The sequence below is a fragment of the Hemibagrus wyckioides genome, linkage group LG01, assembly GCF_019097595.1.
Source record: "Hemibagrus wyckioides isolate EC202008001 linkage group LG01, SWU_Hwy_1.0, whole genome shotgun sequence".
Lineage (NCBI taxonomy): Eukaryota > Metazoa > Chordata > Actinopteri > Siluriformes > Bagridae > Hemibagrus > Hemibagrus wyckioides.
In genome coordinates this window covers 14412517-14435916 of record NC_080710.1, presented here as the reverse complement: position 1 = coordinate 14435916, position 23400 = coordinate 14412517, and the positions used below count along the sequence as shown (strand labels likewise).

At 39.0% G+C, this 23400-nt stretch overlaps 1 protein-coding gene across 1 annotated transcript; it reads right to left on the bottom strand.

Moving 5' to 3' along the window:
* Positions 1–5590: 5590 nt before the first annotated feature.
* dgat1b (diacylglycerol O-acyltransferase 1b) lies at positions 5591–19762 on the bottom strand. The gene is made up of 17 exons (XM_058402183.1): positions 19331–19762; positions 18810–18897; positions 16064–16104; positions 15427–15512; positions 12828–12880; positions 12558–12663; positions 11522–11650; positions 9965–10030; positions 9633–9736; positions 9492–9530; positions 9343–9384; positions 9214–9258; positions 8948–9060; positions 8747–8812; positions 8438–8525; positions 7070–7132; positions 5591–6928 (listed from the first exon to the last, which is right to left on the bottom strand). Exons 1-17 carry the CDS (start codon positions 19540–19542, stop codon positions 6764–6766), a joined length of 1506 nt encoding a protein of 501 aa, XP_058258166.1. The 5' UTR covers positions 19543–19762; the 3' UTR covers positions 5591–6763.
* Between the last annotated feature and the right edge of the window lie 3638 nt (positions 19763–23400).

Here is a 23400-nt window from a genome sequence, read left to right as displayed (position 1 = left end):
TAATAAAAACTGATACAAAGAGATTATTTAAAATATAGAATGAGAATGAAAATAAAACAAAATGAATACAGTGAAGATTTAAATAAATAAATGAAAAGAAATGAAGATTTAAATAAATACGCAAATAATAAGAATAAAAAGACCTGACAGAAGGCAAATCTAAATTAAAATTTCAACTACTTTTTATTAATACTAGTAACAGTTACCTAATGCCAGACAAAAACACACTCACCATCCACATTATTAGGAACACCTGTATACTTGTAGATTCATGCAGTTATCAAATCAGCCAGTCATGCTGCTGTGACTTTATCCATATGAATCTTTAAGACAAAGAACCACATATTGCTTGTACTGGATAATTCCAGTTTGTAGCTTGTAATCACTCTGTACTTTATAGGAAAACAACAGTAGATTTTCTTTAATGGTGCAACATTGGGCCAGTGGAGTGAATCTGTGAGAAAACTGTAGACATTTTGTTAGACAAACTATAACAACTATAGCAATGCAGTTTCTGAAATTGTCTCCCACCTGATAACACGTGATTTTCCACCTCAGCTTCTCAGGCATGTTTGAATAAGAATTTACATCACAACATGCAGCCACTAGGCTTTAGAGGCTTGAGCTCCAGGCAGTTGTTTGGATAATAGTAAACACTGCCTTACATCTGCTTTACTCCAAATCAGATTAAACACTGTGTCACTGTGAAAAAGCACGGAGGATCTTAATACATCTCTCCTGCAAATACAGCCTGTCAAAAGCCGGGCTACTAGCAAATCATACAAATAACAGCAATGTAATGTACAAACAGAAAAAACAAGACACACTAACAAAAAAGCACTTGCTCCTACACGGTGGTTTTAAAACATGTGCACACCGAGATTCCTCAAGCTGTGTTCAGTCTTGAACATTAATTACTACATCATGGCATCCTAAACATGCCATCCTAAATGGTTTATGAAACCATTTAAGGAAAGCACAATGCAAATCATGCAACCTGATAAATACACCGATTAAAGGAGACCGGATGTCATCTGCTGAATACAGACACACAATTCATTAAGATCAATAATGCTTACGAAGACGTTTTCAAATAATCTTCTCAACAATTTGCATCCAGTAAATTCCACAAAGACAAAGATTTTTCACCTGTTCAACACAGATTCAAGGCTTATTACATACATCTTTTGACTGTTTAAAACTTTTTATTACTCTGTTGACAGAACACATTATGTCCAAGATGGTATTATTTAAGGGACTCCTTGTTTTTAGTTATTGAGGTTTGGATTAAACACAATGTAATTGATCAGCCAAACTAGAAAATAGCTAAAAGAATGCAGGGATAAATATAATATACCTTACCTATATACCTATAATATACCTTATAAAGTATTTGTGGTTTGTGATTTCCACCATTTGTCAAAAACAATATTTAAAAAAAATTAAATAAAAATCACAGACCCTACTTTGAGAAACACTGCTTTACACTGAATAGCAAAGAATCTACCACCACACAAATGCAGCATTGCTTCTTAGCAATGGAAATCTCCAGAATGACACAAGCTACCTTCCTGGTACCACTTTCAGAGTGGAAAATTACTCCATCTCCTCGACTCGCTTTAGCAGAATCAATATACCGAGCTTCTGCTTCTCATCAGCCATGTGAGGCTAAAGACACATCTCTGGCAGGTAACACTGTATCCTGAGGAGAGCTCTGAGCCCTTGGCCCAAAGCTGTGAATAAACACGCTAAAGGAAATGGGAACAAGGTGCCTGACCTCTGTTCACACCCACTTAGACAACCTGTGTTGAGCCACAGCTCAGCACAAACCGAATCTAGACTCAGTTTATATCCAGCAGTTAATATGCAATGTAATTAGAACATTTCACTTTCCAGCTACAGGGACTTTTGTTCAGTCTGAGTGCAGGATTCAGGCTGCCACAGTGCTGTACAGGAAGGGATAAAAGCTTAAAAGAGTGCCCCAGGATGTTTAGAAGAGCTTTTTAGAAAAGGACTATAAAGTTCATTACTATGTGACATTTGTTTCAAAACAGATCCACTTTTAGAATGCTAATAGACTTTTAGCTTAAACACTATTATTCATATCTGGAACAGGTCACACAGTTCTTTTCTAGGTGCTTTTAGGGGAAAATGCTCAGTGTAGCACCCTAAAGGACTCTTTGCTCTATGCTCTTTACTGCTGGTAAAGTTGCATATTGCAGAGCCCTAAAACTTTTAGGAAAGTTTCTAAATGGAACTCAATTGGAATATTTAGTTAAGGATGTATTACATAGACAGTCATGGGGGTCACATTCAAAGGGTGGGTCAGATACTCCTGGACTTTACATCTGACCCATTTCTGAGTGCAGTCCTCAATTCTGAGTGCAGTCCTCAAGTGATATTATTATTCTTTTTTAAATAATATTTATATGGCAAGTTGTAAAATCTGCAAAATTAAGTTAAAGCTCAAGATGTCTGTCTTCTCATCAAGACCAGCAGCAGGTCATGTTGGGAAATTTGTTGGAACAGAGTGACTTTAATAATGAAATAGCCCCATGCAAAGTCAAGAGGCTAGCACACTTAGCTATAATCTACGATCTAGTGAATCTTTGGATGAACCCTGAAATTGGCAGTTGAGAGTCAACAGCACACAATCATCCGGCATACAGTCAAGCAGCAGCTAGTGGTTTCAGATATACACTATATTGCCAAAAGTTTTGGGACACTCCTCCAAATCACTGAATTCAGGGGTTGGGTTCGGCCCCTTAGTTCCAGTGAAAGGAACTCTTAATGCTTCAGCATACCAAGACATTTTGTTTGGGGATGACCCCTTCCTGTTCCAACATGACTGCACACCAGTGCACAAAGCAAGGTCCATAAAGACATGGATGAGTGAATTTGGTGTGGAGGAACTTGACTGGCCTGCGCAGTGTCCTGACCTCAACCAGATAGAACACCTCTGGGATGAATTAGAGCAGAGACTTTGAGACAGACCTTCTCATCCAATATCAGTGCCTGACCTCACAGGTGCAGTTCTAGAGGAATGGTCAAAGATTCCCACAAACACACTCCTAAACCTTGTGGAAAGCCTTCCCAGAAGAGTTAAATCTGCTATAGCTGTAAAGGGTGGGTCAACTCCATATTAAATTCATGTGCATATGAAAGCAGGTGTCCCAAAACTTTTGGCAATATAGTGTAGCTTTGTTCAAATGCATCTGATGCATCAGGTGTGTGTTTCCTATCAGCAGTGTGTATATTATTAACCAGGGTTACCAGGTGGCAGTAAACTTTCATCCCAACTACATCTTAAAAAGCATGTGAAAGAATCTAGTCCAAAAAAATTGCCTATAGTGGACACTGGGCACTGGAAAAGGGAGACATATTTTTCTTTGTTTTCTCAGCCGCTGTGTGGGAAACAAGGTCAATGTGGTGTACACACACTGTAGATGTACAGACACTAGCTATTCCATAATCCTCCTTTCTCTCTCCCAATATTTGAAATAAATCTTATAATAGAAATGGTTCTATACATCATTAACACACCGTCTTCACTTAAACCTTGCCTTTAATTTAGTTGAGTTTAATTCCAATTCAATATTAAACTTGATCTTGGCAACTGCAGAGCAACCCTTTCATTAAATTTCCTATCATTAACTTTCCTGTGACTCCTTTACTAAAAAATGTTCAGAGAACAAGCACGGAGCAGCATGTTTCCTTCCCCAGTGGGTGAATGTTGCAGCTCTCATATTTAACCACTAGGTGTGATAACTATATGGCACTAGAAGGGTCAGTGAGTGTAAACCATCCAGAAAGGTGACCAAAGTAATGGAACACAAGCTACCACTTTTAGAGAGATATTTTTCAAGGTTATGTAAAAAGAACTGACACTCATTAGTTTCCCTTAACAGGCACAAAAACTCCAAAACAAGTTAGGATTGAGCTTAGGGTTGGTATATTTATTTTTACACAATACATGCTACTATTTCTATATTGGTACATGGCCTAGTCTCTAGCAAGAAATACAGTACTTCAACATACAGTATTCCTGCAATATTTTGAACCATGTAGCTTACACTAACTGTAATTTATTAGGAACACCTATACACCTACTCATTCATGCAATTATCTAACCAACCAATCATGTGGCAGCAGTGCAGTGCATAAAATCCTGCAGATTCATGCTAATGGTAAAGGTAATGTTCATATCATCAGCTATTAGAAAAAGATACTAGACTGGCTGGTTTGAGGATCTCTAGAGCCGCTGATCTGCTGGGATTTTCATGCAACAGTCTCTAGAGTTTGCAAAGAATGGTGCAATGAAGAAGAAAACATCCAGTGAGCTGCAGTTCTTTAGATGGAAACACCTTGCTGATGATAGAGGTTAGAGGAGAACAGACAGAAAAGGCTACAATAAGTCAGATAAGCACTCTGTACAATTGTGTTGAGCAGGAAAGCATCTCAGAATGCACATCATGAGAATGTCAAATCACGAGGCGGAGTTCAGGTTCCACTTCTGTGAGCCAAGAACCGAAATCTGAGGCTGCAGTGGGTGAAAACTCACCTAAACAAAGTCAGTTGATGACTCATATGGTGTCAGACACGTATGATGGTGAAGTTTGTGTAATGGTGTGGGGAATGTTTTTAAGCAAACATTGGGCTTGTTAATGCCAATCAAGTGCTTAAATGCCACAGTGTATGACTACCTGCCACTGTTCTTCAGTGGCCTTCCTGTCACCGGATCTAAATCCAAATTCAAATTCTAATTCAAATTTTATTTGAAATTTGAATTTGGATTTAGATCCGGTGACAGGAAGGCCACTGAAGAACAATGCACCAGTAGAACACACTTAGGATGTAGTAGAATGAAAGGTTTACAACATGAAGGTGCAGCCAAAAATGTGCATATGAATGCAGGCAATATTTGTATAATGCTCCTAATAAAGTGTTTGGTGGGTGTACAATGATTTTGCGTGTTTTAATAATAAGATACAGAAGCATATTTATAGACATTTATATGTAACATATCAATATGGAATTCTATGCAAAAGAGCATAGAAATAATTGTTCCAAGGGTCAGCATTCTTGATCTGTGCAGTGGATAATGGACAGTTTAATGCATAAATAAATAAATAAATAAAACAATAGTGGACTGTTTGAAAGATTCTAAGAGGCCCTGGTTATGCTAGCCTACGGTAAAGTTTGCTCATACAGTTAGGTTTGGGGTTAGTGTTTTCCTTTGGCCCAGGTTCAGCTGGGGTTATCATTTTCCTGGGCTGGGCTAGAGTTACAATTTTCCTTTGGCCTAGGCTAGGCTGAGTTTAGTGGTTTCCTATAGATTGAGTTTGGGCTAAAGCTGAGGGTTAGTGCTTTTCCATGAATAGTGTTGGGGATAGTGTAACTGCTTTCCTGTGGATTGTGTTGGGTTAGGTTAAAGACTTGTAGACTAGTAAGGCTAGTAAGATTTGCTTATCCTATAAAGTATTAGTAACCTTTAATTGACATGCACATTCCCACAACCTCAGTTATGACTTTATTCACTGCTAGGCTTTGTGCCAATGCCCAAAAAGTACAAAAAGTCAATGCAACGATATGGAAAATGTTTATATTTCAAATTAAGCGAAAAATGTTCAATCATAAAACTCATTCTGTAAACAGTAGATGGCAGGCAATTCCAAAAGTTGCAAAACTTAAGAATTTACAACAAACTTGATGCGGACTAGAGAACAGTACTACTGGTAAAAATAGATAAACTGCATCTCTGCATCAATGGCATTGATTCGCTGCACTGTAATCATTCTTCCAGTACCGTGTGTCAGGCAGTGTTTTAAACAGGCCATAGTGTTGTAACGTGCAATCAACCTTTAAGATAGCGCTGTGTGAAATCATGCCTGCATCTCAGTGTTGGAGATAGGATATTTATACAGTACTACCACAAGCTATTATACAACTTATCTCCAAAGCCATTTATCACCAACTTGTACTGATTGGAGGGACCTGGCACCCTCATCATCTTGAAAACAAATGGCTCCAAAAGGACAAAATCTGCAGAAAATATCGCAGTCGGAGATTACACTGTATCTGCTATTCTATGGAATATAATTATGTTTGATGAATGTCTCCACATGAAGGTATAATTACATGGCCTAAGAGTTTCATTCATACACTTTATGATTTACAAGACACCAGTAGGTGGCACTCCCTGATTTTACACAATTAAGTCCCTGAATCCAGTACATACTCATGAGCTTAGAGACTGAATCATCATACTATATTACATTAAACATTATTATTAAAATTACATCAAACAGTCCTTTTCATGCAAAATATACATAAAATATTTTGGATCCTTTTGCAAAATGATCTAAAATGATATAAATTATCCTAAAAAATAAAAAAAAAAACATAAAAAAAAAAAAATTCCATTCAAGGCGTTTAAATGCTATAGATGTGTTCTATCTGCTGTATTCGATCAGTAAAGTAATATCAATATAAAACATATGTTTAAAAAAATCCTATCTGTCCATTCTAAGCCTGTAATGCCATACAAATATGAAATGAATCTGCTGCATCTAAGCAGTAACTTCTCAAGGAAGGCACCACATAGGTATCAAGGCATTTGTTTAAAATGAATTCCAGCGAATTTGTAAGATGCCTGTGAAGATCCTTCTTTTTCTTTGAGGAAGCTGTCCTAAGGCCTGATTATTTGGATGGCGCGAGTTGGACGGTGGTGAGACAGTTTCGGGAGCAGTACGCAGTCTGCAGCTTAGAGAGGTGCTGGTTCTGCTTCTTCCTCCAGGTGGTGAATGACGTAGTAGTCATGGACATACATAAGGACCGCTATTGGCTGGCCAATTATGAGAGAAAGCCACACGGCAGCATTTCCATAGTTTCCCCTAAGAAACCTGCCTACAAACCATGCCAAAGGCAGCTGCAATAAAGACATTACTTCAAGTTAAAAATAGAGTACATTATGGAAAAATATACTGCCTTTTCTAGTCATGCCAGTTGAAAGCGTGCACACACACGCACACACACACGCACGCACAGCTTAGTAAATTATCATTTTTACCTGAGCCATCATGCCCATGAATGCCCACAGTCTGAACATCCTCAGAGGAACACTGACCAGATACTGCTCACACACACACACACACACACCCATATATTAGACACACAAAATCACTGCAAAAGCCCCAGTGCAAATAACACAAACATAGCAAAACCTAAAAACAACACCTTCCGTTGCAAATTCCAGTGCTAAAGCAGACCAATCCAGAGTTCACACTCAACTATTATCCCAGAAGTTCCTTGAAATATTCTAACTAGTCTGAGTTGAGTAAACTTGCTTTGGAAACACTCCTCAAAAGGTGACTTTCTGAACAGGCCTGGGTGTTCTCTGTGATATCTGGATGCACCTGTAGCTTAAATGCCCTTTGTCCTGTCGGTTTCTTTCAGGCAAGTGCTTATCGCAGAGAGCAGTGGGGTGATATGGTGTCGCTTTACATTGCTCCTCATCCACAAAACGATACTCTAACCTTCACTGTACTGAAGAATGTACTGAAGAATGTTTCATAGCAGCCTCAACACTAGGGATGAACGCCCCAGTCTTCCACACAATACAATATCTGACCATTCTTCTGAATATGCAATGACAATATGTATAATACACAAAATATATGATAGAAACATATAAGGTGATGTTTCAGTATTGGATAATAGAACTGGATCTGTTCTGATGCTATATGTTACAGTTTTAAGTAGCTTCTTATAGATATGTGACCAATTGTGTTCAGAATCTGGGGGAAGGCCTGCAGTTAATATGAGAGTGCGGATGTGTTTTGGGCAAATCACCTTGCTAGTCATTATTTTTTCACACCAGTTGTCAGTCTTTTTTCAATAATAATAATCAACCCTAGTAGATTAAGGATTTATGATTTTTGCCTTGATTCCTTTCAATCATTGCATCCTTTCAAATCGATCCAGTCCAAACCGCCTAATTGTAACACCCCTACTCAATGCCCAAGGGGCAAAAAAAGCCTTAGAAGTGGCCTTCAACGAGTCAGAGATTAAAAAAGATTAATCACAAATCCATACACTTTTAATTGGTCCCAAGTTCTAATTTGTATTACCTTGTGTTGCATTCTATCTTAAGCGATCGTGGCTGTAAGAATGGAGTTACTGAATGCAATTTTTGCGTATAATTTCAATTAGTCATAACATATTTGTTCATCTAATTAAACAAAAATATTATATTCTGTGGTCTGAAACCAGATAAAAATATTTTCTAGCTCAGATTCTGTTAATGAAGGGGATTTACTTCACTGTTTATCTCAAAATTCTATTCATGCATGTTAGCATCTTGTAGGAGCTGTTCATTTTAATAGAAATTTACTGTTATTCAATATTTAAAAGAATGTTTGATTTATGTACATCTCACCTCATGAAAAAAGGCTGAAGCAAAGAAAACTGCTGATTGGCTCACTAACTTGCCGGCCCCCTTTCTTAGCAAGGGCTTGTAAAAATGTCTTTGGAAAGAGAGAAGCACAGAACGAGAGAGAGAGAGAGAGAGAGAGAGAGAGAGAGAGAGAGAGAGAATAAACAGTCACTCAACACAGTAAATAAGCATGCATAATGTGCCAGACGGATCACATCATAGTGTCTCTTCATTACGGTCTCGATACGCTTCACTGCACTGTATTTTATCCAGCTAACTCTTCAGCTGTCTACACTTCTTTGAAAAGCTTACCGAAGGCACCACTTATGGACAGGGATGTTCCAGTTTTGCCAGAAATAAGTTACACTTTCAGCATTCCTGGAAAGAAAATGAGCGACATCTTAGAAATGAGGTCAATGTGCAGATCTGTACCGTTATTACAAATCGGTTTAAACAGAAACGCTACAGAAGCTGGTCCAATAAATTGTACAGCATCTGTATAAATTTGCATACCACCAGTCTCTGTAAAATTCTCGATCTCCAAATCTCAGAAGTTCAGCCACAAAGTTCATGGATGAGTGAAAAAACCAGTAAAAGAATATCAACCAGAGTAAGTGGTTTGGGACCTGATATTAAAAGAGAGGAAAAAAAATCAGTTGGATTTTTTCCATCTGTGTTTGTTGAACCACATTAACATTTAGTTTGGACATGTACATTTGCAGTCGGGAAGATAAAACAACCAAAACATTATATATATATATATATTAACTGCTACTTACAGCTAGCCTGAGCAGACGCTCAATCATTCTGGAGAAATCCATTTCCTGTGTAAGAAATAAGGGTTAATACACAACTCGAAATTCTATTGTGAATCAACATAAAAGTATTATGAATCAACATTAAAATACCTGCAATGGCTTCATTGAACTTTGTATGACTGGGACCATCCACTGAAGAACAACAAGAGGAAACAAAATTAAGCTTATTATAAAAATCCCAGGAGAAATTATGATCAAAAATGTTTCCCCCTAATGATAGCAAAATAATAATGGCATACCTGCTGTGTTAAGCCAACTAACAGCTGAGTGAGCAGCAACTGTAAGACAGATGGTTACATTGGCAATAGAAGTAATGCATTCTGGTAAATTTTACAGATACGAGAAAAAAAAAAAAAAAAACACCTGACAATAACACCTACCATCTCAAACAACCTCCTGAGCAGGAATCCCATCCGTATAGATTTAGAACGAGGAAAGTTCAACTCATAGCACAAGGTGGGAGCAAAAACAAAATAATACAAATCTGGACGTAAAAAGAAAATGTGGTCAGTTTTCATTTAATCAGTATAGTGCCATTAACCCCATACTCTTATTCACCTCAAAGCATACAAGGTATTCTGAGTCTCTGAAACAGAAAGCGTGTACATATATGAGAATTAGGAGTCCTGGGACTTAATCTCCTTGGTACATTCGCCTCGTCTTAATAAAGTCGAATGAAAAAAAAACAACAAGTCAAAGCTAGATTACTCACCTTTCAGAGAGAGGTTTCCAGGATAGGACACATACATTTCTCCGCTGGTAGATGGTGGTGATGGACCTAGGATATGCAAGTATAGTCAAGAGATAAGTGGATGGATATGACTTCATTTACACCATAACCAGCCTTAAGTAATGTAGGCAGCACTGGCTCAATGGTAATAGGCTACTGCTATCAATATCAGCATCGCCGGTACCCGATACTGCTGTTCTGACTCTGTAGGAGGTGTAGGAGATGAGTAAAGGAAACAAACAAAGAAATCAGTACAACTTTATATGATTAGAAGTTAGTTAGTTGTGAAATCTATATACCCATGCGTCAATTTGTACTTCTCAAAATCCACAGGGTTAGAGAGAACATGTTTCATGAAGGTTATTGAATAGCATGAATCTGTGTGAATAGGATTTTGACATTTCCTTAAAAATATTGGCATTTCCTTGCAAGACCAGAAGACAAATCCTGAAAAAATCTGGGTCACAGCTATCTTCTGACAGAAGTTAAAGAGACAGCTCATTCAATACATGATACAGGGATGTAGATGTGGGCATGCGATGATATATGACAAGTTGCACATAACTGTCTGGAAATCAACTGTCTGGAAAAAAATCGCAGCAGAAATACAGTCTCAATTCATTTCTCGATGCAATTCGATTTAAGAAAAGTTGTTTTGCCATGTTTTACTCCAGCAACTATTGCATACAATAGAGCTCCACTTTTTTACTGCTGCTAAGTAACCATAAATGTTGTATCACATGACCTCATGCATTCACCTCAAGCATATCAAGTCAGTAGAGAAAGAGGTGAAATCTCAGACTCAGACAAAGTACTGAGAATCTAGAAGCCAGAAGTGAGAAGGAACAAACAGATGTTTGATATTATTTACTAATTTCAAAACAATTATAGATACGAAATGAACGGATGGGGCGAGTGAGTCATGGCTGCACATGTGGTCTTGAGCCAAACTCACCAATGAAACATTACACGCAGAACATTTATCAAGACCAATTTCATCCGCAAACGGCCGAGTCGCTATCGGCAAAAGAAATGAAACGACGACTCATTATTTATCCAGGTTTCCTTTTAGATCTGGAAGGCCACACTCTGCTCTTAGTTCTTAATTGCAGTACAGACATTCCACTAAATCAGTAATTCAAAATGCAGGTACCACACTCTGCTACAGTAAGATAAGAATTTAATAAATATCCATAATAGTCAAAAGAAGCATGAGTGAGAATCGTGATCCCAATTCTAAGCAAAAAAAACCCTGCTATTGCTACTTCATCAAGAACGGTGCAGCCTTAATACAGTCCATTATACTGAAGGAGTTCCAAAACCAAAACCGTAGCAGCGAACCTCATTTTTGCTGTGTGCTGGTAAAAGTACTATGAAAATCTTAAGATCTGTAATAACTGTGTCAAATTAATTTGGCATGAATCTTAAAGAAAATGTAAATGAAGTGATTTGAATATAGTAAACTATTCAGTGAGAATCATCAGTATGGAAGAATAGCAGGTTGATTCTCCTTGCCTAGAGGATAGTGAGTGTACTCACATGACAGTGATCTGGACAGGCTGCGAGCCTTCGCCTGCATCCGTTCCCTGCACCACCTGTTCACGTCCTTATAAGAGTAGAGCTTCAGAAACAGGATAGTGTAGACAGCCAGCGCAAAGGCACCGCCAACTAAACAGAGCCAAGTGTACAAAAGCAAATGAGGAAGGGAGAAGAGAGGATCATTTTGAGAAAATTAATGTTATATGTGCACTAATACAAAACACACATACAGCAAAAAAGTCAAAATACAAGGGCAATTGTTACTAGGGTAACTAAATGCAAATCATATACAACATTTTTAATAGCACCACTAGGATGATGGATCTACAATTCCAACTGAGGTGCAAGCAGACAATGCAGAAAAAAAAAGAAAGTGAAATTGTCATAACACAAGCCTAAAAGCAACCTGATGACACAGTCCTGGCACTGAAGACACGTGTGTAGGCCACCACAGCTTTATCAATAGCAGCCATATGCCGGGTGGAAATGGCCCATGCAGGGACTCTCGGGCTCGGCTCTAATGCCAGTAGCAGCCCCAGTGGCCTCACCGCTGACCTTACTGTCTCATACACGAGGGTGGAGTGTGGCGCAAGCCCAACAGATGGAGTGCCTTTGGCACCTCCCATTGTGCTAACAGATGAGGCAGAATGGCAGTGCCAGAAAAAAGGTTTACACCGAGGGAAATAAGGCAATATGTTTCCCAATAGATACTAGACAAGCTGCGAGAAGTCTTGATAGCTTTATGAGACCACAAAAATTAACATAAGGCAACATTTGGGTATGATATAGATGGTAAAACTTGATCAGTCTGTGGATAATCTTTTAATTCTTTAATTACAACTTCTTTATTGTGCAATTGCTCTGATGATGCCATCAGTATTTAGAGCCATGTGGACGTGTTGTTGTTTGGAGTCTAACAAGCAGACGGATAAGTGATGAATTAACAGTAGTGAGATTTTACAAATGCTGATCATTAATTCTGCACTATAATGCTTTGAGGATATCTGGGAGAAAGCAGCCATGGTGCATTCCTAACCTGGTGTTACAGAGGGCAGCTTGAGCACAATGACCACTGGAAAGCACAAGATTACTGACAGATTGATGATATGAATAATCAGGCCAATCTGCTCACTGAAGGATCCCTGGATGAAAAACAAAAAAAAAAAAAACAGATTTGCTTTTCTTACTCTTTCCTTATTATAAAAAAAAAACAAACAGATGCATTGAAAGCATGGATGATAGATTTTGAGACCATGATCTGTATGATGTCTGTACTTCTGTAATGGTTTGGGTCTGAAGCACTTACGATAGCTAATTTCCTCTCTGTGTACAGCGCCACAAGTATGAACACATTTGAAACTGGAAGAAGAAAGAGACGCATTATGAACCACTGACATTGCAAAACACAAACTAACAAAAACAAACACAAAAATGAGCAGTAGAATGATTTACATTTCAAATTTATATGATTAAATAATTTAACAAGTAACTGAATAATAATAAGCCGGGTATTTAAGGGGTTAATATGCAGAGATTTATTGATGTGCGATAAAAAAACATCCCATTTAGAAGTGGTGCCAGGTATTTTATGCTGCTAATCAGCCACTTAATCCTTACTTTAGCACAAACAATTTCTTTTTTTTTTTTCCATTAACAATCTTCTTGCCATTCCTGCAACTGCTAGAGTTGATCCATATCCACGTGCAAATAATCAGAGGGGGATTTTATGCTCTAACAAGTTACGAATCTCCTAACAAAAATGCAAAACGTAACATTTAAAGCACTTTTAAAGAGAAGGAAAAAATTAAGCAGCAGACACCCGTTAATTAATTATATATGCACCAAGTGATTTAATATGCATCTGACATACAGCAGCACTCAGCAGCAAAGGAGCTTTTTAGTATGTCACCAATCAAAACAGGGTCAACCTTTTGCCCTCAGAATTAACCCAGTGACAGTCATGATATCGACACACACACACACGCACACACCACACACACATGCACACACACACACGCACACACCTCAGGCACTCAAACAAAACATCACAGTGATGGAGCTGAAAGTATGCTTAGCAGAGACTTAGAAGAGTAAAGATAAGCAGAAAAACACGCACCTTTCATCCAGTAACAGAATTACTTCTTTTGAAACAGATTACCGAAACAGAATAATTTATTTTGGAAAAGAAAAAAAAAAAAACCCAGACAGTTCCAAAAGGACAGATAGAGCATTATAACGCTGTTGGCTTGTACTTGAATAAAGACTTGAATACAAAAGGGAGGAAGTTTTTCTCTGTGAAGCCAATGTGCAATCACTCCCTGTTAGATATTTTGGGTGAGCATGTACTCTAAAAAGCAGCTCACTCGAGACTGACAGGATGTCTGACTGCTGCTTGCAGTAATCACAGCTCATAAATTTCACTGTAACGCTCAAGACGAAGAAGGAACGAAGAAGATTTTTTGCCTATTTATGTAAACGCTTCATCTGCCATTCCTTGTTAAATGTATACCTAAACTTTAAGAATATACACTGATCAGGCATAACATTATGAGCAGTGAGAGGTGAAGTGAATGACACTGATGATCTCCTCATCATGGCACCTGTTAGTGGGTGGGATATATTAGGCAGCAAGTGAACTTTTGTCCTCAAAGTTGATGTGTTAGAAACAGGAAAAATGGGCAAGCATAAGGATTTGGGCGAGTTTGACAAGGGCCAAATTGTGATGGCTAGACTACTGGATCAGAGCATCTCCAAAACTGCAGCTGTTGTGGGGTCGGCCAAGGCTCACCAATGCACGTTGGGAGCGAAGACTGGCCTGTGTGGTCTGATCCAACAGAAGAGCTACTGTTGCTCAAATTGCTGAAGAAGTTAATGCTGATTCTGATAGAAAGGTGTCAGAATACACAGTACAAGACGGGTCAGGGCTGTTTTGGCAGCAAAAGGAGACCAACACAATATTAGGCAGGTGGTCATAATGTTATGCCTGATCAGTGTATGATTAAACGGTTAACTACTAAATAACACACCGGACAGGCGAAAAAAATTCTAAAAGAAATCCTCTTACATTTCTGCAGTTGTATATCATAGCTATGCTAATTAATGAGTTAACATTTAAAGAGTATTAACTTTTGCAGTGGATTTAATTAGCTCTTGCTAACCTGAGCGGTCAATGAGTTGACATATTTTCCACCATAAAACAAGAGTCATTTTTGTACAGTTTACTACACAATATATTCGAGAGATTTAACTCGAATTAATTTTTAAATGCATTGTAAAAATAAACCTTTACAAAACCTCAGCTACTTTCAAATTCCTTAGCTTAATGGTATTTGAAGCCCAATTATTCGCAGTGTTTGGAACGTTTATTTGTGTGAAAGGCCGTCTGAAGATACTCAAGCACTAAACATATTTATAAAATTCTATGTCGCCGAAATGGCATTATTTAATAGAGCATGTGAGGGTGGCCGATCTGAGCGCACAGAATAGTTTTAGCGTGTGCTTGTTAGCAGAGGGTGTGAGGTGCTGTTATATAAGCAACATAAAAATGGTCTCAATTGCAGTTTGCCGACTGTGACGTTCCTGCTGTGAAAGCAAATGTTCTTTGAAATGTCGCAGATAAAGTCCAAATTGTGAGGGGAAAAAAATAAAACGTCAGAAAACTTTTGATTGGACCACAGGATACCACTGAAGATGCGGCAGAGAATGCTCACCTTGAACGGTATGTTAAGCTCATTGGCAACACCTACTAAGCACTCCCACCAATAAAATAAAATACTTTGGATTTGCACGATGTGAATGCTGAATTTCAATGTCAGAACGGCGAATTTTGCCAAAATAGCAATGAGTTTGCAGTTATGAAATTAACTAAAAAAAAAAAGCTTTATGAAAGTGCAGGATAAACATACCAATGACCAGGCATGCAGCAGGCCAACTGTACGGGTTCTTCAGGAACAACGACACCACTTGAATGGGGTCCACTAGTACACCATACCTTAAAACAGTTTACACTAATTACCAAGGTGACAAAATGGAGTGCTTATTCACGTTAATTACATCACAATTCTCGTTATCAAACAACCTTCTGACACAATTGTTTCTTTATTTCTGCCTTTTGTTAGAAACCAATACATGTCCCTACCCGTCTCACCTGCACATCTGCTCTAACCGTGTCTCATAAATGTTTGTTTTGCATGTGAAAGTGTTTGCATGGCTGTGACTAGAGCTGGCAGCTGGAACGTTACTGCTTGCCTACAGTGGAGTACAACATGATAGCAGCATATGGTGCCCTCAGCATGGGGCTCAGCAGTCCCACCGAGTCAGAGCTGGTCTTGTGCATGCACCCAAGCAACCTAAACATCTCGACTATTCCAATCATTATAGTTAATAGTTAGGTGGGGTCTTGGACATATGGTACCTACAACAAGTGTTCTTTATTTCAAACTGGCCTCTAGCACAAGCCAAGCCTGATATCAAAGAGAATTTTTAATGAAGATAGCTGACTGAGCATCATGAAATATGGGCCTGTATGTAATGTCTACAAACCTGAGCAGGTTTTCCAAGAACAGGCGTGCATTGCTCAAGATCTGTAAGACAAGAAACACGAAGAATGACACGGAAGCTACAAGGTGACTGCAGGTAATCATACCATTTATAGCTAATATTAATATCATTTCACAGCATTATAAGAAAGAAAGTGGATTATCATCAGTCATTCATTCTGAAATCAAACTATACTTTATGTTTTTTATTCTATGGAGCAGTGAAACAGCTTGAACATTATAGCCAACCATGTCTCTGTAGTAACCTTGGAAACCCTCAAAGGCAGAACGAAACATGTAAATGTATCCATCTGTGTTTGAAACTGAGAATGAACAAGCTAACCTCAGCTTGGGTTCGTGTAGAGGAGCCGTTTCAGGAAATCTATTCTTAGGTGCCACTTGGCACTAACTGTGTCCCCCAAACACACTGCAGAACAATGATTCATCGAGTGCCAAGTGAGTGTCATGCCACATACTTCAACAAGATCACTCGTTTTTGAGCTACTTTAAATGCACCCAGGGAATGGTAATGTGCCAGAATTGCCAATATGATTCTTTCTAATCATTACAATTTTACAGGAAAAAAAAACTTTCAGGATGTCTTCACTGTCACTGCACCATCAAGCAGCTCACTGTGCTAATATCCATGGTGCTGTAGTAGTGATATATCTCAGTGATATACGTCTTTCCTGTGTTTTTATGTAGTCATGATTACAGCTGAACTATCTAATCGGCCCATCAGGAACAGTACAATGCATAAAATACAGGTCAAGAGCTTCAGTAAGTGTTCACATGAAACATCAGCCTGCACTGTTACTATCTTCAATGATAAGCTTTAGCCCACTGTAGTCTCAGAGTCTTGTTCTTGGCTGACAGTTGGGGAACCTGACGTGGTTTTCTGCTGTTCTAGCTTCTTCTATATTCTGAGATGCTTTTCTGATTCTGTTGTAGAGTGTTGTGAATTGAGTTAGCTATTCTCCTTTGACCTCTCTCCTTAACAAGGTATTCCTACCTGCAGAACTGCTGCTGGATATTATTTTGTTTTTCTTGTTTCTGGCACAATTCTGTGTAAACTCTAGAGACTGCTGTGTATGAAAATCCCAGGAGATCAACTGTTAGTGAAACACTCAAACCAGCCTGTGTGGCACAAACAATCATGCCATGGTTAAAGTCACAGAAATCACAAATTTTCCCCCATTTGATATGAACCAAAGCTCTTGACCTGTATCTGCAGGAGTTTATGCTTTGTGCTGCTACTGCCTAATTAGCTGATGAGATATATGCATGAACATGCAAGGGGACATGTGTTCCTACATGCACATTCATTCACACCTAGACACAGTTTTGTATAGCCAATCCACCTAACAGCATGTTTTTGGATTGTTGGAGGAAACCGTAACAGCTGGTAGAAACCTAAATAAATACTAGGTGTAAATACCTGCTTTGGCTGCCTTTGCATTGAACTGGTTTCCAAATTGCAGATAAAGCAGAAGTCAGTGTATGTGCACATTATAACTAAATAGCTCTATATATTACACCGATCAGGCATAATATTATGACCACCTGCCTAATATTGTGTTGGTCCCCCCTTTGCTGCCAAAACAGCCCTGACCTGTCGAAGCATGGACTCCACTACATCCCTGAAGGTGTCTGGCACCAAGATGTTAGCCTCCATGGGCCCCACCTCACAGGAGTTAAAAGATACTTACAGGACTTAAAGGATACTATTGATAGATACTGACCACTGCAGACCAGGAACACCCCACAAGAGCTGCAGTTTTGGAGATGCTCTGATCCAGTCATCTAGCCATCACAGTTTGGCCCTTGTCAAACTCGCTCAAATCCTTACGCTTGCCCATTTTTCCTGCTTCTAACAAGTCAACAACACTACTGTCTAATATATCCCACCCACTAACAGGTGCCATCATGAGGAGATAATCAGTGTAATTCACTTCACCCGTCACTGCTCATAATGTTATGCCTGATCGGTGTATACTGTATACTGATCGGCTTTACTCTAGATTTTTTTAACATGGCTGTGGGAATTTCATTCTGCCAACAGGGCATTTGTGAGGTCAGACGCTGATATTTAATGAAGCTTGGGGTGCAGTCAGTGTTTCAATTCACTCCAAAGGTCTTAGGGTCAAGCCCTTCTATGCAGGACGCTCGAGTTCTTCTACTCCAAAAGTGACCAAACCTGTCTTTGCTTTGAACACAGGGGCACAGTCATGTTGGAACATGTTTGGGCCTCTTAGTTGTAATGAAGAGAAATTGTAACATTACAGGATACAAAGACAAATCAAATTACTGTGCACTTTGTGGAAACACTTTGGGAAAGAACCATATATAGGTGTGATGGTCAGGTGCCAACATGTTTGTAGCCATATAATGTATAGACTGGTGCTGTCAGAAAGAAACTTCTCAACCAGAATTCAATGTTCACCAGCTATTTTATAATGAACCTGCAGGGTAAAAGTAACACTGCACAATTTATGTGACAGAAGTCTTTTACGGTGTGGCCTTCTGAAGACCGAGATGCATGGGCTGTGTTCAAGGATGATCAACTCACTTCCACAAGGTACACATGAGCCATGTCTGATACATGATTTGACGCTGTTAGAACAGGAAAAAGGAGATAAACTGGTGCAGATTGATGTCTTTTCTGTCATACAGGTTACACAATCTCCATGCTACAGTTACAATTTGTGATGTGTCTGCATAGCAAAAAAAAAAAACCAACAGCAACTCACCAGCATGACAACACACCAGTTCAGGATGCCTCTGTAATTTTTGAAACTGCTTGCAGAGCTCAGCATGGACTCTTGCAACCTGTGGCAACTGTAAGAACGGAAGTGACGCAATCAATGCAATCAAGCAGTTACAGCTGTTCTGCAATGTGGATCACATAAATGGACTTGTCTGCATGGTATATTAAAGTCTGTGACAATATAGAAACCTAATAAGGAGATTCAGTGAATGAGGAATGAGGCACCACTACTCATTGTACTGTACTGGTGTTTTATCTGAAACAGCATGGTGTAAGGACACTAAACTGAGTTCTCTGAGAAACTGAGGGCTCTGAGACACATCATTTGTTACAAACTGACTTGGCTTATAGTAATTTGTTCAAGCTGAGCAGTGCTTTATTATACAGTCACACCCAGATGCTCTAAAACATGGGCACAAACATCATGGAGAAATAACCTCATCACCAATACACAACACTTATTAGAGACTATTTTGAATATTTCCAGAATAAGCCCTTTCTCACCTCAGGTTATCATTCCGACTAACTTTTCTCTTCTCCTCAGGTGAGACCGGCGTGTGTGTGTCCTGTCCCTTCTTGTGTTTAGGTCTAATCCACGTGTTGGGATCAGCTGAGCTCGCGCCATTCGGACGTCTCAAGAGCTCGCCCTTAGCGCTGGTGATAGTCGCGCGCCGTCTGCTGCGAGTTACAGGTCGGAAGTCGTTCTCGTCACCCATGACCTACACTGGAAGCACTACGATATTTCACTTAGTAGAAGAATCAGGCACAAGTGAAGCATACTCCACTCTTATCCATGGCTTCAGACAAACCTCTCCTCTGAAAGCGTCAAATATTTCCGAACTGCACGCGCTCGAGTTTTTACAGGTTTTTTTTCCACGTCACAACTTCCCGTGCACGCGCCGAACTCTTCCCTGGATGTATTTCCGCACTTTCGAAACCTTTGAGTAGTAACAAGCAGCTTCCTGTCTCGAGCAAATAAAACTGAAAAGTGAGGAAACCCCCAAAAGTGGGAAATAGTTACTGGCTACATCAAAACAAACGTCATGCTCCGTAGTGTTTTAAAATATTATGGTGACGTGCTATTTGTTTATTTCTATATTTATTTTTTATATATACTATTTATTACGTAGTGAACTGTATTGGGCGTGGCCATGATGTTTGTATTGGATATGTACACACTCCATATCTTATTAGAAATGTCAAACACGTTGAACAAGCTCGACTCATAGACTATATTGTCAAAAGTTTTGGGACACCCCTCTAAATCAGTGAATTCAGGGGTTGTTTTTCAGGGGCTGGACTCGGCCCCTTAGTTCCAGTGAAAGGAACTCTTAATGCTTCAGGATACCAAGACATTTTGGACAATTTCATGCTCCTAACTGTGTGGGAACAGTTTGGGGATGCCCCCTTCCTGTTCCATCCTGACCTCAACCTGATAGAACACCTTTGGGATGAATCAGAGAGGAGACTGTGAGACAGACCTTCTTGTCCAGTGTCAGTGCCTGACCTCACAAATGCGCTTCTAGGGGAATGGTCAAAAATTCCCATAAACACACTCCTAAACCTTGTGGAAAGCCCAGAAGACTTGAAGTTGTTATAGCTGCAAAGGGCGGGTCAACTCCATATTAAATTCATGTGCATGTAAAGGTCCCAGTTTTGGTCTGGCTCACATTCTCCGCTCTAATTCATCCCAAAGGTGTTCTACTGGGTTGAGGTCAGGACTCTGTGCAGGCCAGTCAAGTTCCTCCACACAAACTCGCTCATCCATGTCTTTATGGACCTTGCTCTGTGCACTGATGCACAATCATGTTGGAACAGAAAGGGACCATCCCCAAACTGTTCCCACAAAGTTGGCAGCATGAAATTGTCCAAAATGTCTTGGTATGCTGAAGCATTAAGAGTTCCTTTCACTGGAACTAAGGGGCCAAGCACAACCCCTGAAAAACAACACCTGAATTCAATGATTTGGAGGGGTGTCCCAAAACTTTTGGCAATATAGTGTAGCTCTCAAATTGAAGTTTGCATTTCTTGTAAAAATTAATTTTTAAAGAAATTTTTAAGTGAGATTTGAACAGTTTGGTGTGAGACCCCAAAATTTGACTCCATTGCATGTCAAGTCAGGTCATTTAAAACAACAAGGAATTAGAAACATTGTTAGGTTTAATCGTTTTGGTTAAAGTATTATGAACAAAATTGTATTTGGTTTAACAATCTGTACACCAACACTCTTGCACAGTCGTTGCAACTACCAGGAATAATAATACAACCACCTGTGTGTGTTTGCTGTACACATAGGCCACCAAATAAAATAGTCAATGAGACATTAATTCTATGCAGTTTTCATGCCCTCTGTTTGCCTTCCTGCCTGGCCTGTCAAATGGAGGAACTGGGCTCTGTGGGGTGGAGACGGATCTGTTGGTTGTAAGGTATGGGCCCGGCTGTGAGAGTGTCCTTGGAGCTGTAATGAAGTCTGGAATCTGAAATCAGTCACTCCAGCATAGTGGAGAGAATCTCAGAGCTTTATCTTGCAAGTGTGCCACTTTTACTCAGAATCATTACAGAGCGAAAGCTAGTCTATCTCAGTTGCAATCCAGGCAGACTGATAGACAGTTCACTGGTGGCATCCTGTGTCAGCACTTTTTGCAGTTAAGCCAAGGACTCAGCTCCTGATCTACCTGTTTCTGCTCTCTCTTTTTCTGCCTCTCCCTCGCAATAAAAGTGATATCAGGCTAGACCAATATAATTAATGTTCCATACTTTATGCCTGGAAAACTACAGAGGTCCTGACGTGACATGTTGGTTTAAGGAGTGGCCATGAATTAAAATGCTGAGGCCACAGTTTTTACAATTTTTCCACGGTGTCCACAAAAAGGTCACATTCCTCATTAAATGCCCCATAATGAAAGGCTATGTGTTATAATTGTGTAAAATTCTCACAACATTTAGTTGTGTCAAAATTTGCGAACATGACATAGTATGCCACAGTTACCACAAAAAAAAATTCTAGTTGAATGCATTGTCTAATTACAACATTTTTAATAAATGCACCAATCGAAGACAACCTGTGATGGAGATCTCCAATTGTTATTCATTGGTGGTTGCTTAAATGGTTTTCTCATGTCATAGTACTACTGATTATACGTTTTCCAGGTCTAAAATAAAATTGAATATCATCAGAAATACCTGTGGCATTGGGAAAAAGTCAAAAGGAATGGCCATCACTGTGCCTTACTGTGATGTTATTGTTGCTTTGAGGCCATGAGATGCTTAAGATATACAAGATATGTTTTCAGAAGTATTCATTCGTGGTCAGGCCTAGAAATCAGGCACCATGATGCCTTGTCATCTCAGAAACCTTGTAGCTCTCTGTGCATTCAGGAAAACACTTAAATACACAATGTGTGGGATGAGTATTTGAACTTCAGTGAAGGCTGATAATTCTGTTGTCATACTTTACATTTGGAGGGCTGTTCGTGACTGGCAGCACTGCAGGCTGAGAAAACATGTTTGTACGTGGTTGTAGTTTGTCTCATGAATAGCAATGATAATTGTGTTTATCAAAGTACAACACCCTGCAGTGCAGTTCATTTAAGTGTTAGCGCTTGTGAGACTGGGCTACACAGATAAATCAAAACTTCTGCTAGCTAAGGGTGTGATTTCCCAGTGAATCATCCCAGCTAGAGCCATCAGTTGTGGAGAAACCGCGGAGGGTTTTAGAATTCTGTGCGATTATCAGCTAGAATTCTCGGTCTAGATCAGATGAAGACTCTAGAACTGTCCTCTATAATCAGCTGAAGGATTATGAAATTCTGTCATAACTGCTGAAGGATTTTAGAAATCTCCACCATTATCTGATGAATATTGTAGAATTTGCCATGATGATCATCTCAGGGTTCTTAAATTCTCCAATTAAGATTCTAGAACTCGCCACCATAATCACCATAACTCTCTTCTATTATTAGCTGCGGATTATAGAATTCACCATCATGATCAGATGATGATTCTCGAACTATCTGCCATTATCACCTTAGGATTCTAGAATTACCTGCAAAAGAAATAGCTAAGCTTGATATTATTTACCTGGCAACAAGCCTCGATACATGAAAATTTAATGGCCATGTACGTCTGTCTTAACCATAGAGTAACAGTGAAATATTTTTAGAATACATTTTGACTTATAAGCAAATATTTATATCTAGCTCGAGGTGATTACATCCCTTGTGTAGTGTTTTTCTCAGTGTGTTATATTCATGGTGAGACTGAGATGATAAAAAGGCACAATGTAATCATGTAAACATTTACAGGCCCCAGGAGATGCCTTTATTCATTTTTTATTATCATCATATATATACATTTATATATACATACTTGTGTATACATGTGTAATTGTATAAACTTGTGTAATACCCAGTAAAACACAAGTTGCACGCCATCTATCCATCCATCACTACTTTACAGTCACAGTGTAGAGTTTTATTAAATATTTCCTTATCAAGACGTTATAATTTAGTTACTATTGATGTGTTATCTTGCTAAAGACGTACTTGACTGTTAATGCCCAGCATGAATATAAT

Coding starts and splice junctions, on each gene's coding strand:
- dgat1b (XM_058402183.1), bottom strand. CDS start 19,542: ATGGGTGACGAGAACGACTTCCGACCTGTAACTCGCAGCAGACGGCGC. Junction 9,259..9,342: donor GTTCAATGAAGCCATTGCAG/GTATTTTAATGT, acceptor TTTCTTACACAG/GAAATGGATTTCTCCAGAAT. Junction 6,929..7,069: donor TCATGGGCATGATGGCTCAG/GTAAAAATGATA, acceptor TCTTTATTGCAG/CTGCCTTTGGCATGGTTTGT.